Consider the following 12,551-nt stretch of genomic DNA (forward strand, 5'->3'; position numbering starts at 1 on the left):
GGATGAGGTATTTTGGTTTTCATTATCTCCCCGGGTCCCCATAGGGTAGGTACCCTCACCAAAAACATGCAGTAATCCTGGTCTCTAAACTACCTCCCCCTGGCCAGCCGGGGCGCCTGATGGAGGGGAAAGGAACTGGTTGGAATACCATGTTCCTTCCACGCCGTATACGTCCAACCGGGGAAACGGGGTGCATACTTAGTTTAGACTAGTCATTGGTTAGACATGGGTTACGGTTAGGTTTAGGTGTGCTGCCCCGTGGGAGGTTAGGGTTAGGGTTTGAGATAGGTTGTAGTTGTAACTTGTAGGACTAATGACTGCATGGTCTAACCATGCAGTCTAAACCAAGTACTGTCTAAACTAAGAACTGCACCCGGGGAAACTAGTAAACTACCCCCTGTCAGGTGAAAAGAAGCAGCTTGGACTCCTCATGCATGTAAGGAAACATGAGGTCAGTCCGTTGCTCTCCCCAGGTTGGCAGAGGAAGTGTAGCGCCCACCCAGTGTCAATTAGATTGACACTGCAGGGTAAAATAAATGTGTTACAAAATCGTGGGATAAAGCTTTAGATAATAAAAAGGATGAGGTATTTTGAAGTTATAGGTTTACACTTTGCGCGTGTGTGCAGTGGTGCAGTGTGTGTGTGTGTGTGTGTGTGTGTGTGTGTGTGTGTGTGTGTGTGCGTGCGTGCGTGCGTGCGTGCGTGCGTGCGTGCGTGCGTGCGTGCGTGCGTACGTGCGTGCGTGCGTGCGTGCGTGCATGTGTGGAATGAGAGGGACAGACAGACAGATCCTCCAACCTGAGGGGTGGTATATTATAGTGTATAGACTTAGAGGAAGCCTGGGGACTGCATGGTGGAATGTCTTTCACATGCAATGAGGTGTCTTTGTGTCCGACGACCTCTGGGTGACCTGTGGGTGTCACCTACCAGTGACCCCCCCTGACCTCATGCTTTAAACGCTGCTAAGCACGGCTTTCTCTCCACTTCCGTTCATAAGAAGTCTCACGTAGTCAGACAACTATTCCACAATCTCTGAATGCTATATAGAGGCTGGAACTACACCTACAGCTGGCATTTCCGTTCACGAACATATATTTTAAATATCTTTACATTTTATTTTTGTATTTCTATTTCTGCTAACATTTAGCCTCTCAGACCCAAAATTCAAGAATATGCCCACAATTCCATGCAATTGATATTGGTACCATTAGGAGAGATAACAGGCAAACGATCAAAACAATTCCTCTACATTCTCTCATGTAGAATTAATTTAAGTAATTTGTTTAACAATAATTTAACTCTTGAGAGTGTAAAATGTAACCAAATAGATCCGTAAGGGTCCATTTGTTTTCAATTTACTCTCAAGATTTAAAGATCTATAAGGGTTCATTTGGTTACCAACTCTCCATCATTTAGCTGGGGACCCAGCTGGAACCTGGAACCCCCTCAAGGACCACTAGTGGTCCCCAGAGAACCACTGCTCTTTACAGATCAGTCAGTTGGTCTCTTGGTCTGTTTAACATGTCCCATGCAGAGACCCAGATACTTTGCTTTGCTATACATATAAACACGTAACCTGACAGATACAAAGATACACATGTATATACTGGCTACTGAAAATGATAACTCATTTTGCATGCAGGGACCCCCTGGAAGCTCCCCAAGGACCCCACTCTGAGAACCACTATACTATGTTATACAGGTGATTACTATACTATGATTGACAGGTTGGCTATAGTCAGTGGTTTTCAAAGTGGCGTCCGGGGACCCTCGGGGGTCCTGGAGGTGATCCAAGGGGTCCCCAGCAAAATGAGGAATTGGAAGAACAAGGCAAGCTGGAAACACATTGTGAGCTTGTAGATCAAAAATGTCTATGGTGACATTCCCCAAAATAATGATGCCACGTTGAAGTTTTCATGGCAAGGAGCCCCAAATAGACATGAATTATAGACCCATAAGTACAATGTTTAGCAGCTCTAGCAGTGACTAGCAACCATTTTAATTTCAAGGACCCCTAGTTTGACATGCGTTGGGTCTCAGACCCCCATTTAATGGTATTTCTTTCTTTAGTACCCCAATTTATTTTGTAAAAACTGCTAATTTAACTCTGAGTGTATACACAATTCAATTAATTTTATTATAAATAAATAAAGTTACATATAGTGTTGCTTTAACTTTACCTGAGTTGGCTCTGTACATGGTCACTATACACCAAATCTCTTCAGTGAAAATGGCAGATCTACAAGCTCACATGGGGTGTTTATGTAAATATCGCCAAGATCACTAAAAGGCAAAGCAACAGATGCAGTCTTTGTTTTCAAGTTTTGGTTTTTATTGTTTGGACATTTAGCAAAAATATACTGCAAAGAAATATCCAAAGCCTATAAGAGCTTAACAGTTACAAAGACATTTAAAACAAATGGATGATTGCGTTTTTTAAATAAAAAATAAACTTCACTTAATTGATTGCTGTGTCTCTCTCTCACACACACACACACACACACACACACACACACACACACACACACACACACACACACACAGTCACACACACACACACACACACACACACACACACACACACACACACACACACACACACACACACACACACACACACACACACACACCATTCTCGGAGCAATCCCCCTTCTATTATAATAAGTTAACAATGATGAAACATTTTGGCTACATCATGACACATACAGTAGAGTCGATCACACTGAGTAAATAATTTACACAAATAATTTAATAAATAAATAAATAAATAGAAAATGGTCATAAGGGTTTAGATATAGCGGTAATAATACAGTATAGTAGGTTTTGTAAAAAAGAAAAGATAATATAATATCCAGCAGGTTAAGTCATCAAAAAACAAACTGTATAGTTTAACATATCCTTTAAGGCAGTTTTACAGCAGTATACAGTGGTTCTATAGTCCAAAGGCATTACTGGCTACTCTAAGTCTTTAAATTACTATAGCAAAGCTAAATGTATAATGGTCACAGATTCACAAGCTATCTTAAAGCTAATCAAAGTGATAACATTTCCAACCTGTGAATTCAAGGCAAAACAGTACAGCTAAAGGATGTGGCTTTTCTTAGGTCTAGAAAGCTATAATAGCACTTGTGCAGAGGGCTAGAAAAATAAACCATGAGTCTAAAACGCTTCATTCATTCCCGTTCGAAAACTACCAGTTATGTTTGAATGATGAATTGCAATTAAGTTCTAGCAGAGTAAAAAATCCTATACGTCTAGATTATTTAACTCTGAGTGAGAGCCGATATAAACGGAACCCCTTGTGAAAGTGAAACTCTCAAGAGTTGAACACCCGGGGTATTATGCAATGCATTTCCTCCGTTCCTCTTTTTGCTCCACAAGAGAGGACTCAACCTTTCTAGTGAATGCGCCTTTACGCACATGACGCACAGGTGTCCACGGTAAAGCCACGGGGTTGCGGGGGCTCTGCTATCCGCTCAGCAGGCAGGGCGCAGCGGCATCTGCAGCAGGATCACCTGCCTGTTCTCGGACGGGTGACACTTGTTGATGTGCCTGGTGAGTCCCGGCGAGCTGTACAACACCGCCGGGCAGTACTTGCACGGGAACGCCTGCGAGGAGGCGTGCAGGAGACGCACGTGCCTCTCCTGGCTGGCGCGGTTGGAGAAGTTCTCCCCGCACACGGGACACGCGTGGCGGCAGGGCGGGGAGGAGGAGGCGGATGAGCTCAGGTTTAACGGTGCACCGGCGTTGTTGTTGTCGGCCGAGTGAGGGTCGCAGCCGAGCGGCTGTGTCCCCCCGCGGTCCTTCCGGTCGCTGCCGGCTTTGTGCTGCGAGGAGACGTGCTTCCTCAAGTACGCGTGTCGCTTAAACCTTTTCCCGCAGTGACCGCAGTCATAGAGTCCCTCCTCGGACCCGGAGTCAGAAGGCCCGGGGCTGGGTGTGTCCCTGTCCCCCATGTCGCTGCCCTCCTTCCCTTCGTCCTTAGTATTATCAGCCTTATTGTTATTATGATCCGTTTCCACGACATTCTGCGGCTTTGGTTTGTGCCACCGCCTGTGTGAGGCGAGGTTGGCCGGGCAGCTGAACACCTTGTCGCACTCGGGACAGCGGTACTCGACGCGCACGATCCTGGAACACTTGTGCTGGGCGAGCGCGAACGGGTCGGCGTACGCCTCCCTGCACAGCTGGCACACGAACTCACCGAGCGGGCTGTTGTCGCCTCCTCCTGCGGATGGGTGGGCTCTGTTTGGGGGCTTCTGGTCCACCAGCGCCTCTTTGATCTTCAGCCCGAGGACCGGAGACGTGGTGACGTCGTCCTCAAAGTGCAGTTTCCGGATAGCTTTGGTTTTCTTGGAGGGCGGCTTGCCTTTGCGCGCCTCGGTGTCGGCGGACGCCGGCCTTTTGCCCCGCGCGGCGGCGGTGGTGGTGGTGGTGGTCGTTCCCGTGCGGCTGCTATTGCTGGTGCCGATCTTCAAGTCCACGGGGGCGCCGAACAGGTGGTCCCACGCGGTGAACGCGGCCGCCGTGGGGAAGGACTCTGCGGACACCGGCGAGCCGAGGTTGAAGCGACGGCTCAGGTACGCCTCGCGGTCATGCTCTCGGCTGACGGGCCGCGTGGGGCTGTATAGCGCTTGCTGGTACGCCGCCTCCGGCTGGCCGAACTGCACCGGCTTCACGGTCCGCTCCGGAGCGGCGGCGGCGCACAGCGGGACCGTGGACACCGGCCCCAGAGCGCTGGGCCCGACCGGCCAGCACGGCACAGAGGCGGAGGATGGCAGAGATGCCTCTGTCTCCTCATCGTCTGAACGCACCCTGTAAGACACCGGGTTCGGCTTCTTGTTTCTTTTCACCAGAAATCCTCTCGGCATAGTTGGGCTTTAAACGGTCGGCAAAAAGGCACTTTGGAACAAACAAAAAACAAATGCCCGGCGCATGCAGAAGAAAAAAGAACCCCAGTTTCCAAGACACTCAGTCACTCACTGATACATCTGATGCGTTTTGTGTGTGTTGTTTTGTTGTGCTATAGGCTACTCTGGTATACCTATCTATCTATTGACCTTCTGTTCTCTTTTTGCTTTCTTTCACCAATCACCACCAAACATAGCGGCACTCTTTTTAAGGGTGAAATGATGACATTGTCCTCGCCCCCCCTCCTCTTGTTGCCTCATCTGCGACCAATCAGATGGAACTGTGATTCCCCGTGGGTTTGGGAGTGGGCGTGGGAGGTGTGGATGGAGAAGGGGGAGAGGGAGGGGGGTGCCCTCTTGTAAAAAAAGAAAGAAAGAAAGAAAGAAAGTAAGAAAAAATAGACTAATGGAAAGAAGGAAAGAGATACAATAAATAAGTGAAGGGAGGATGTTTGTCAGATTGCAACGCAGATCAGGCATTAATACCTGAGAGGATTTCATTCATTGTATTAGTGTGCGCGCGCCCCGCCCTCTTCCTCCGTGCACGTCTCCACACACAGACAGGGCACACGCCACTAGCCTCCTAGTTTTACGGTCTGCTGACTTTGTATAGACAGATCTACACGTGCCCTGGCTTCATGTCTCTGATTGAGATTGGGAGGGGGCTGTGATTTATCTTTTTTTTTTAAAGAATCCCTCCATGGCTCCATCACAAAATATATGGTACAGCAGCACAGCTGTAATTAAAAAAGGCGGTGTGGAGAAAAAAAAAGAAGGATCTTTTGTGTTCTTAGGATCAAAATATCCAAACATAATGCCAAAATTCAATATAGGAACCAAAAGACAGAATTCCACTAATTTAATTAACTTGCCATTTTCATTCATATTTCTTTCCTATAGATAATATAATTAGTATTACAGAAAAAAAAATATAGGACTGTATATGCCTAACCAGCAAACAGAAACGCAATGAAGAAACATATAGAGTTTGTGTTGGATGTGACAGTTAACTGCAGACATATGAAACAGTCATTTTACGCATACATAATTAATACAAGAGAGACCCCCCCTCCCTGTTTAGCATTACAATGGTGGCGCTTGTGCAAGCTGTATACCCGCTTGTGATTGAAAAGGAAATTGCACGGTGAAAATACCCCCTCTCCCATGCACACACACACACACACACACACACACACACACACACACACACACGCACAGTGCGTGCGCGCACACACACACACACACACACACACACACACACACACACACACGCACACACACACGCATACACACACCCCTCCTCCAGCAATCTGGCCTAGAGATACCGACGGGCGACGGCGCGTGCTGTGCGTAATCAGTCAGTGTGCTCTTTTGGACAAAAGCGGAGCGGAGCATCTCCAAATGGGCCAAACCGCGATTATCTTTCAGTTAAAAAACAGTCGGACCAATATAGGCCTACTAATAATAATAGTACGGGTCATATCACATCCCGATCCCGTCAAAGGGATGCGTGTGTGTCGTGTGTGTGTGTGTGTGTGTGTCACAGTGTGTGTAAGCTGTCAAATATAATATTACGAGACTGGACATTCTAATTCAGTCTATTTAGGGTGTCTAGCGAGTAGCAAGAGACAAGTGGCATCTGGGAGGAGCGACTGCGTTTTAAGCATGTGTGCAGGCATTGTGTGTTAGTGCGTGAATGTGGGTGCGCGCGTAAAAAGCCAATATAGTAAATTAAACGCCACATGTCTGAGCCGGTTCTGGACCAATCAGACCAGAGACCATGTTGCGTGATGCTCTTATCCACATTGTTACAAAGCCTGTGGAATGTTTCATGCATGTTTGTTGTGGCTACAATCATCATGAAAGGCCCGGATTACACCTGCTTTATTTCCCCCAAAACAATATGCCCTGTATATATATAATCGATATGGACTCACTGAAAAACTATAGTGATTCCAACGGCTGATTCCAACAGTCCGCGTGCAAATAGATGCGACCAACATAGGCTACACCACATTAAAAAAAAATCTATGAAAAAAAGCCCAATACGTTTTCCAACCCCATATCATTTAGAAACATCTCTGCACCCCCGCCGACACGCACGCACGCACACCCACCCCACGCAAGCACACACACACACACACACACACACACACACACACACACACACACACACACAAATTAAGAATTCCATTCCTTTCGATATCAACACGACGCCGTCGTCCGGCGAAGTATACACCAGGCTTGAGTGCATGCTGCTGAGATTGTTTGTACATCCATCCACCCACCCAGGCATAATGTTAGGTGCGTGCTGCCGTGCGTGTGCGGTTATTTGTTGAGCGGAACGGCGTGTGCTGAGGGCAGGGGGGGTGAGTGAGTGGAACCCTCATTAACATACAGCTGTAGAATAGAGCCTTCCTCCGCCTATGTGGGCTCACAAATCCACTTTCATCTATAGAGCTATATAGGCCTGTCTTATTGGTCACGCTGCCAAGTCACCATTGTCAGCTAGACGCGCACGCACACGCATGCACATGCACGCGCGCACACACACACACACACACACACACACACACTGGGTTACAGTTGGCCGCATGGCAAAATTGAGTTGTCACGCATCTGTGTAAGCCTAAAATAGCGGTGGAGAAAATATGTCTGCTATTGTATATTCTGCAATTCATTTTAAAAATAGAAAGAAGGCGATTCCAAATGCATGGTGAGAGCATGGATGGATGGACTCTCTTTTTACATCCTCTCTCTCTCTCTCTCTCTCTCTCTCTCTATTCAATTCATACTGGCCCTCTCATGCACGCACGCACGCGCACACACACACACACACACACACACACACACACACACACACACACACACACACACACACACACACACACACACACACACACACACACACACACACTCACTCACCCTAGCCACACTGAATGACAATAAAAAACACTTTTTGAATGTTCTTTTATTTATTTATTACATCAAAGACTCAGAAATATGTTAACCTTTTACAGAACCCAGACCCTTCCCAAATATTATTGCATACAGCTCAAGAAGTCTTCCCTGCATAATTTTCTTTTCATAGTATAACATTCCATTGATGTGTGGAATTCAGCAGCAGGGACTGTGTGTGTGTGTGTGTGTGTGTGTGTGTGCGCGCTTGTCAGTCACAGCATCCCGGGCAGGGCATACATAGGCAGGTGGTTCCTATTGTACTGCAGATAGTTGAGGGTGCTGCTCCTCAGAGCCGCCAGACCCCCTGAGTTGCCCAAAAGCTGCAGGGACAGCTTGGGACTGTCCTCCGTTGTCATAGATCCTGCACCACCGCGGCGGCCCTGCATGCCAAGACATTCAGCGCCCCGAATTATACATTAGTCAATTGACACTGGGTGAAAAAAAAGTGTTACAAAAATAATAATGTATTGTAAGTGTTTTATACAATTTGCCTCCACCTCACCCTGTCCTCTGCCTCTCTCACACCAACTAACTTCATGTGCTCTTTCACTACATCCATAAATCTTCTCTTTGGTCTTCCTCTAGGCCTCCTGCCTGGCAGTTCCAAGTTTCCAACCTCAACATCCTTCTACCGATATACTCTCACTATCCTCCTTTGTACTTGTCCAAACCATCTCAGTCAGGCCTCTCTGGCTTTAACCTCCAAAACATCTGACATGCGCTGTCCCTCTGATGTATTCATTCCTAATCCTATCCATCCTTGTTACTCCCAAAGAGAACCTCAACATTTTAGTCTCTGCTACATCCAGCTCTGCTTCCTGTCTTTTCCTCAGTCTAAACCATAGCTGGTCTCACCACCGTCTTGTACAGCTTCCCTTTCATTCTTGCTGATACTTTCCTATCACACATCACACCTCCACCCATTCCAACCTGCTTGCACTCGTTTCTTCACCTCTTTTCCAGACTCTCCATTGCTCTAAAATGTTGACCCTAAGTCCTTCACCTTCTTCACATCTACTCCCTGTAACCTCACTGTTCCACTTGGGTTCCTCTCATTCACACACATGGATTCTGTCTTGCTGCGGCTTCATTCCTTTCCTTTCCAGGGCATATCGCAAGTACAAAATGTGAGTACTGTTTCCGAGGGACAAAGATGAAAACCAAACCTGTGCTTTAGCAGATTCTATGATCTGCTTTATTTCCTGTTCAAAGTCAGTGAAGCGGTCGTGGTACAGAGCCATGCACCACGTCTCCCTGAAGAAGCTGCAGGAAGAAAAACAACACAAATGATCACACTATCAAACGGATGGCTTGTCAAACGACATTGAGTTGTGTCACGCATGTATAATGCTAAAGATAGCCAGCATGTATAATGCTGAAGATAGCCAGCATGTATAATGCTAAAGATAGCCAGCATGTATAATGCTGAAGATAGCCAGCATGTATAATGCTAAAGATAGCCAACAGAAATGCCTGCTATTGTCCACAATTCTACAATTCTTTTTATAAATAGAATGAGGCAATTTTGTGGTGTGAATATATGCGCTCTCTCTCTCTCTCTCTCTCTCTCTCTCTCTCTCTCTCTCTCTCTCTCTCTCTCTCTCTCTCTCACACACATGTGTTTTCCTGCCCCCCCCCCCCACCCGAGCATGATGTAAGAGCAGAAAAGTAGCCAAAAGAAAGATAAGGTAACTGGATAATGCTCCAAACTTAACAGGTTAATTTGATGGTTTCCTTTACAGTCTGATCATCCAGTGTGCAGACCTTCTTTTCTATTATTCTAACTTCAGCCCGGCACCTGTCTTTCAGTGCGTGGATGTGCGTTGTGCTTCATTGTGTTTTTCAGTGACTTTCAGGAGTCACGTCTCTTCAGTGCCCTGACATGAGCCTTTAGTGAGGCGCTGGACTTCAAATGACTGTTAAGACAAGCACCCTTTCCCCCCCGTACAACTGATCCCAGTAGGGTGGCTGCGGGAGGCCATTGTCTCCCCCCCCCCACACCCCATCCTGGCAGAAAAGACAGATCGGGGGGGAGGGAGGGGGGTGGCTGCATAAACAGATTAGGGGCCCGGGAACAATGCGGGCCAGCTCCTGATGTCTGGGGGTCACTCGTGTCATCATCGGCGTTTTGAAAAAAGCCCAGAAGGAGGTCAACGCCGTCATTTCACCAAAACACCTCCCAGAGCGAAGTCACACTAACACACAGACGTCACGCAGACTGGGGGTTAAATCCTCAAGGTTTTAGTGCTCTCGCCTGCGCCGGTTGATACTCAGGGTTATCCATGGTCTTCTGGGACACTAGCCGCCACCAGCAGACCGCTGCATCATGGTTGGCCCGGATGTTTCGGCTTGTTAGGTTTTCTACTCGCCCGCTTTGAGAGATTTGTTTTTAATTATTCCAGCAATCACATTAAGCCATTACGACCTGGGGACGATTCTACAAATGCCTTCTAAATTAGTAGTTCTCACACTTTGAAGACTTTTACAAAATGTAACAAAATAGTCGATGCACAAGCTTTGCGAGTATTGTATATCTGCTATTTTTGAACAGCTAACACAAAACTCTAAACCGCCATTTTAGGGCTGTCAAACTATTAAGACTTTTAAATCTGATTAATCACAGAATAATGATTAATCACCATTCATAACCATGCCCAACATATGCCCAAGTTCTCTTTATGTTTACGGAAATGTAAATGTCTCGACGCTGCCTACGTACATTAGGCTGCTTTGCCTTTTTCCCGGCAATAACCAAATGTAATATTTTTTCCCTGTCCAGATAGGGACAGCACAGGTTCTCTTTCCATCTCGATTGGATCATTGTTTGGAATTATTAGCCATCAGATAATAACAGAGCAACGACTAGCCCCATATGGAACCTCTCCCTCCGCTATAGCTCCGAGATGAGGTCCCACACAACTAGAAAATAAAGCCTCTGAGAATGTGTACCCCGACCTACTTTTGGGATACGATGTGCCGAAAATCTCGGAGCTACATAGTGGAGGGAGAGGTCCCATGGGACTAAGCAACGACTAGTGTTCCACTTTTCTTATTGAATGAAAGCCTCCGCTGCCTCTCTCACCTGTACAGGTCATGAACGAGGCCCTGGTCATAGCGGGAGGACAGGTGGTTGAGCAGCCTCTGGTGCTTGCCGTACAGACACAGGTAATTGGAGACGGGGAGGGGCTTCAGGGACAGGCAGGTGACGCCCTCTACGGTCTCGTAGCGGCCCAGACGCAGGTGGAAGTAGTTCCCCGTCTCCACGCGGCCCGTCACAACGTCCGTGCCCTGCATGTGTGTGTGTGCGTGTGCGTGTGTGTGTGTGTGTGTGGGGGGGGGGGGGGGGGGGGGGTGGTTCAGTTGACAGGTCAAAGCAATGTTGCTGCTGGAAAACTGAAATAACTGCATGTTTGGCACAGTATGATGCTGAGAATGTGTACTTAATTCTGAACATGATGTGTACAAACGTTAAAGTGTAAAGTGGTTACATTTTTACACTCTCTGAGTTACGGATAGATAACATTTAAACAATTGGACAACACACTTCGGACATACAGTGTGTATAAATTATATAGCATCTCTGTCAGGTGGAAACCTAATCCAAAACTGTTACTTTTCAGGACTCAAATTCTAAAGTAGCAGATCTGCAACCTTTAAACGTGGCACGAAGCTTCGCGCCACATTTCAAGCTTGCAGATCTGCTGCTTTTGATGCTTTTGTGTCTAACGTTGTAGTATGATTATAAGAGCATTTCATTAAGGGCCATTTTCTGCCGAATATTTTCTGCTGCCGAACATTCGGTGCATCACTAATATATTTCATGACGGACACTTACCTGTTGAATAAAAGACGGTCCCACTGTGGGATCAGGAATGGAGGGCTTCGCGATGTGTAGGTAGTTGTAACCTCCAGGTAGTCTCCCACCTCGGGGGCAGAATGAAACCAGCAACCATTAGCGAAGGTTATGGTTTTAATTGAGAACTCAAGTGAACCCCAGCGTAGTGCGCAGTTGCGCACCCCTATACCATTTGCCAAAATAGCAGATCCACAAGCTCATCTTGTGAGCTTTAACTTTCAGTTAAACCATAAGCAACCAGGTAACGAAACGGTTAAAGGACGACTTCACCTATTTTCAACCTATGATTATATAATTGGTCCTCACTAATGCTGCATGAATATGGTACCAGAGAAGGGGAAGTGAACATCAGTTATATCATCATTAAGGCATTATCTTTCTCCAAAATATTTAGATTTGTATTAATACGAGAACAATAGCTTCCATTATTGCATGCCAACTTCTCAGGAATAGAAAGCCTGCAGTCTCTATTAGCTTGGATTCCTCATGATGATGATATCACTGGTAGACAAGTTTCTGAACTGTCCACAGCCCTCCTCTGACTGAGACACAGAGTGAGTAGACAGGTTTCTGAACTGTCCACAGCCCTCCTCTGACTGAGACACAGAGTGAGTAGACAGGTTTCTGAACTGTCCACAGCCCTCCTCTGAGACACAGAGTGAGTAGACAGGTTTCTGAACCGTCCACAGCCCTCCTCTGACTGAGACACAGAGTGAGTAGACAGGTTTCTGAACTGTCCACAGCCCTCCTCTGACTGAGACACAGAGTGAGTAGACAGGTTTCTGAACTGTCCACAGCCCTCCTCTGACTGAGACACAGAGTGAGTA

The 12,551-nt window shown here is 46.8% G+C and overlaps 2 protein-coding genes across 2 annotated transcripts in view; both read right to left on the reverse strand.

Moving 5' to 3' along the window:
* Positions 1-3,476: 3,476 nt before the first annotated feature.
* Positions 3,477-4,868, reverse strand: insm1a (insulinoma-associated 1a; the record flags this gene model as incomplete). The annotated part of the gene is made up of 1 exon (XM_080790240.1): positions 3,477-4,868. One exon carries the CDS (start codon positions 4,866-4,868, stop codon positions 3,477-3,479), a length of 1,392 nt encoding a protein of 463 aa, XP_080646366.1.
* Positions 4,869-7,943: 3,075 nt separating this feature from the next.
* The window catches only part of cfap61 (cilia and flagella associated protein 61), a 48,298-nt gene continuing 43,690 nt past the window's right edge, over positions 7,944-12,551 (reverse strand). Inside the window, exons 22-25 of the mRNA XM_080791430.1 lie at positions 11,704-11,792; positions 10,951-11,156; positions 9,035-9,131; positions 7,944-8,248 (exon numbers count right to left, since the gene is read on the reverse strand). Coding sequence (XP_080647556.1) covers positions 8,081-8,248; positions 9,035-9,131; positions 10,951-11,156; positions 11,704-11,792 — 560 coding nt within the window. The 3' untranslated portion in view covers positions 7,944-8,080. The remainder of the gene's footprint in view (positions 8,249-9,034; positions 9,132-10,950; positions 11,157-11,703; positions 11,793-12,551) is intronic.

This window comes from Protomyctophum bolini (assembly GCF_963924005.1).
Source record: "Protomyctophum bolini genome assembly, chromosome: 19".
In the NCBI taxonomy this organism is placed as follows: Eukaryota; Metazoa; Chordata; class Actinopteri; order Myctophiformes; family Myctophidae; genus Protomyctophum; species Protomyctophum bolini.